Source organism: Pterocles gutturalis, unplaced genomic scaffold (assembly GCF_000699245.1).
Source record: "Pterocles gutturalis isolate BGI_N339 unplaced genomic scaffold, ASM69924v1 scaffold8831, whole genome shotgun sequence".
Lineage (NCBI taxonomy): Eukaryota > Metazoa > Chordata > Aves > Pterocliformes > Pteroclidae > Pterocles > Pterocles gutturalis.
The window spans coordinates 2621-3272 of NW_010097771.1; the positions used below are offsets into that span (position 1 = coordinate 2621).

General features: G+C 62.4%; 1 protein-coding gene across 1 annotated transcript in view; it reads right to left on the reverse strand.

Annotated features, from left to right (window-relative positions):
- Positions 1-652, reverse strand: part of LOC104471158 (myosin regulatory light chain 2A, cardiac muscle isoform) — a 3188-nt gene that overhangs the window by 141 nt on the left and 2395 nt on the right. The window contains exons 4-5 of the mRNA XM_010086405.1: positions 219-294; positions 86-134 (exon numbers count right to left, since the gene is read on the reverse strand). Coding sequence (XP_010084707.1) covers positions 86-134; positions 219-294 — 125 coding nt within the window. The remainder of the gene's footprint in view (positions 1-85; positions 135-218; positions 295-652) is intronic.

A 652-nucleotide genomic window follows, 5' to 3' on the forward strand; every position in this document is an offset into this window, starting at 1 on the left:
TTGGGGCTGGGGCTGGAGGGAGGGCTGGGGGTCTGGTGGGATGGAGGGTGCGGGAGGCTGGCAGAGGGTGGGAAGGAGCTCGTACCTCTTCCAGGGAAAACCTCTCTCCCTGCGTCATCAGCATTTCTTTGATGCTGCAAACAAGAGAGTGCGGTGAGCATCAGGGAGGGCTCCTGGTTGGGGACCCCCACCCTCCCCCTGGGCACCCCTGCACTCACTAGGTGGATTTCAGGCCTTTTCCCTCTGGATCAAACACCTTGAACGCATTCAGGATCGTCTTCAACGTGTCAGCACCTGCAGATAACACGGCCACGGCCGTTGGAGGTGATGGAGGAGGAACCCAGCTGCAGCCTCCCGCTTCCCCCAGCCTTCGGGGGGAAAATGTGGGGCAGGCTGGGAAGGATCCCTGCGGGAACGCCGACCCCACAGCCCTCCCATGCCAGCCAGGGCCTCGAGCGCAGGTGGTGGCATGTAGAGGAGTGGACACGGGGTCGTGGTGTGCCTGCAAAGCAGGCGGTGTCACCACTGCCCCGGCATCCAGGGTCTATCTAATCTTCTGGGTGTATTTATAGAGCTCCAGGCACAGGCTCTTGGGGCCGTGGTGCCTCCCGGAGATCTGCGGGGAGGCTGCATGCCTTGGGATGCATCAGTG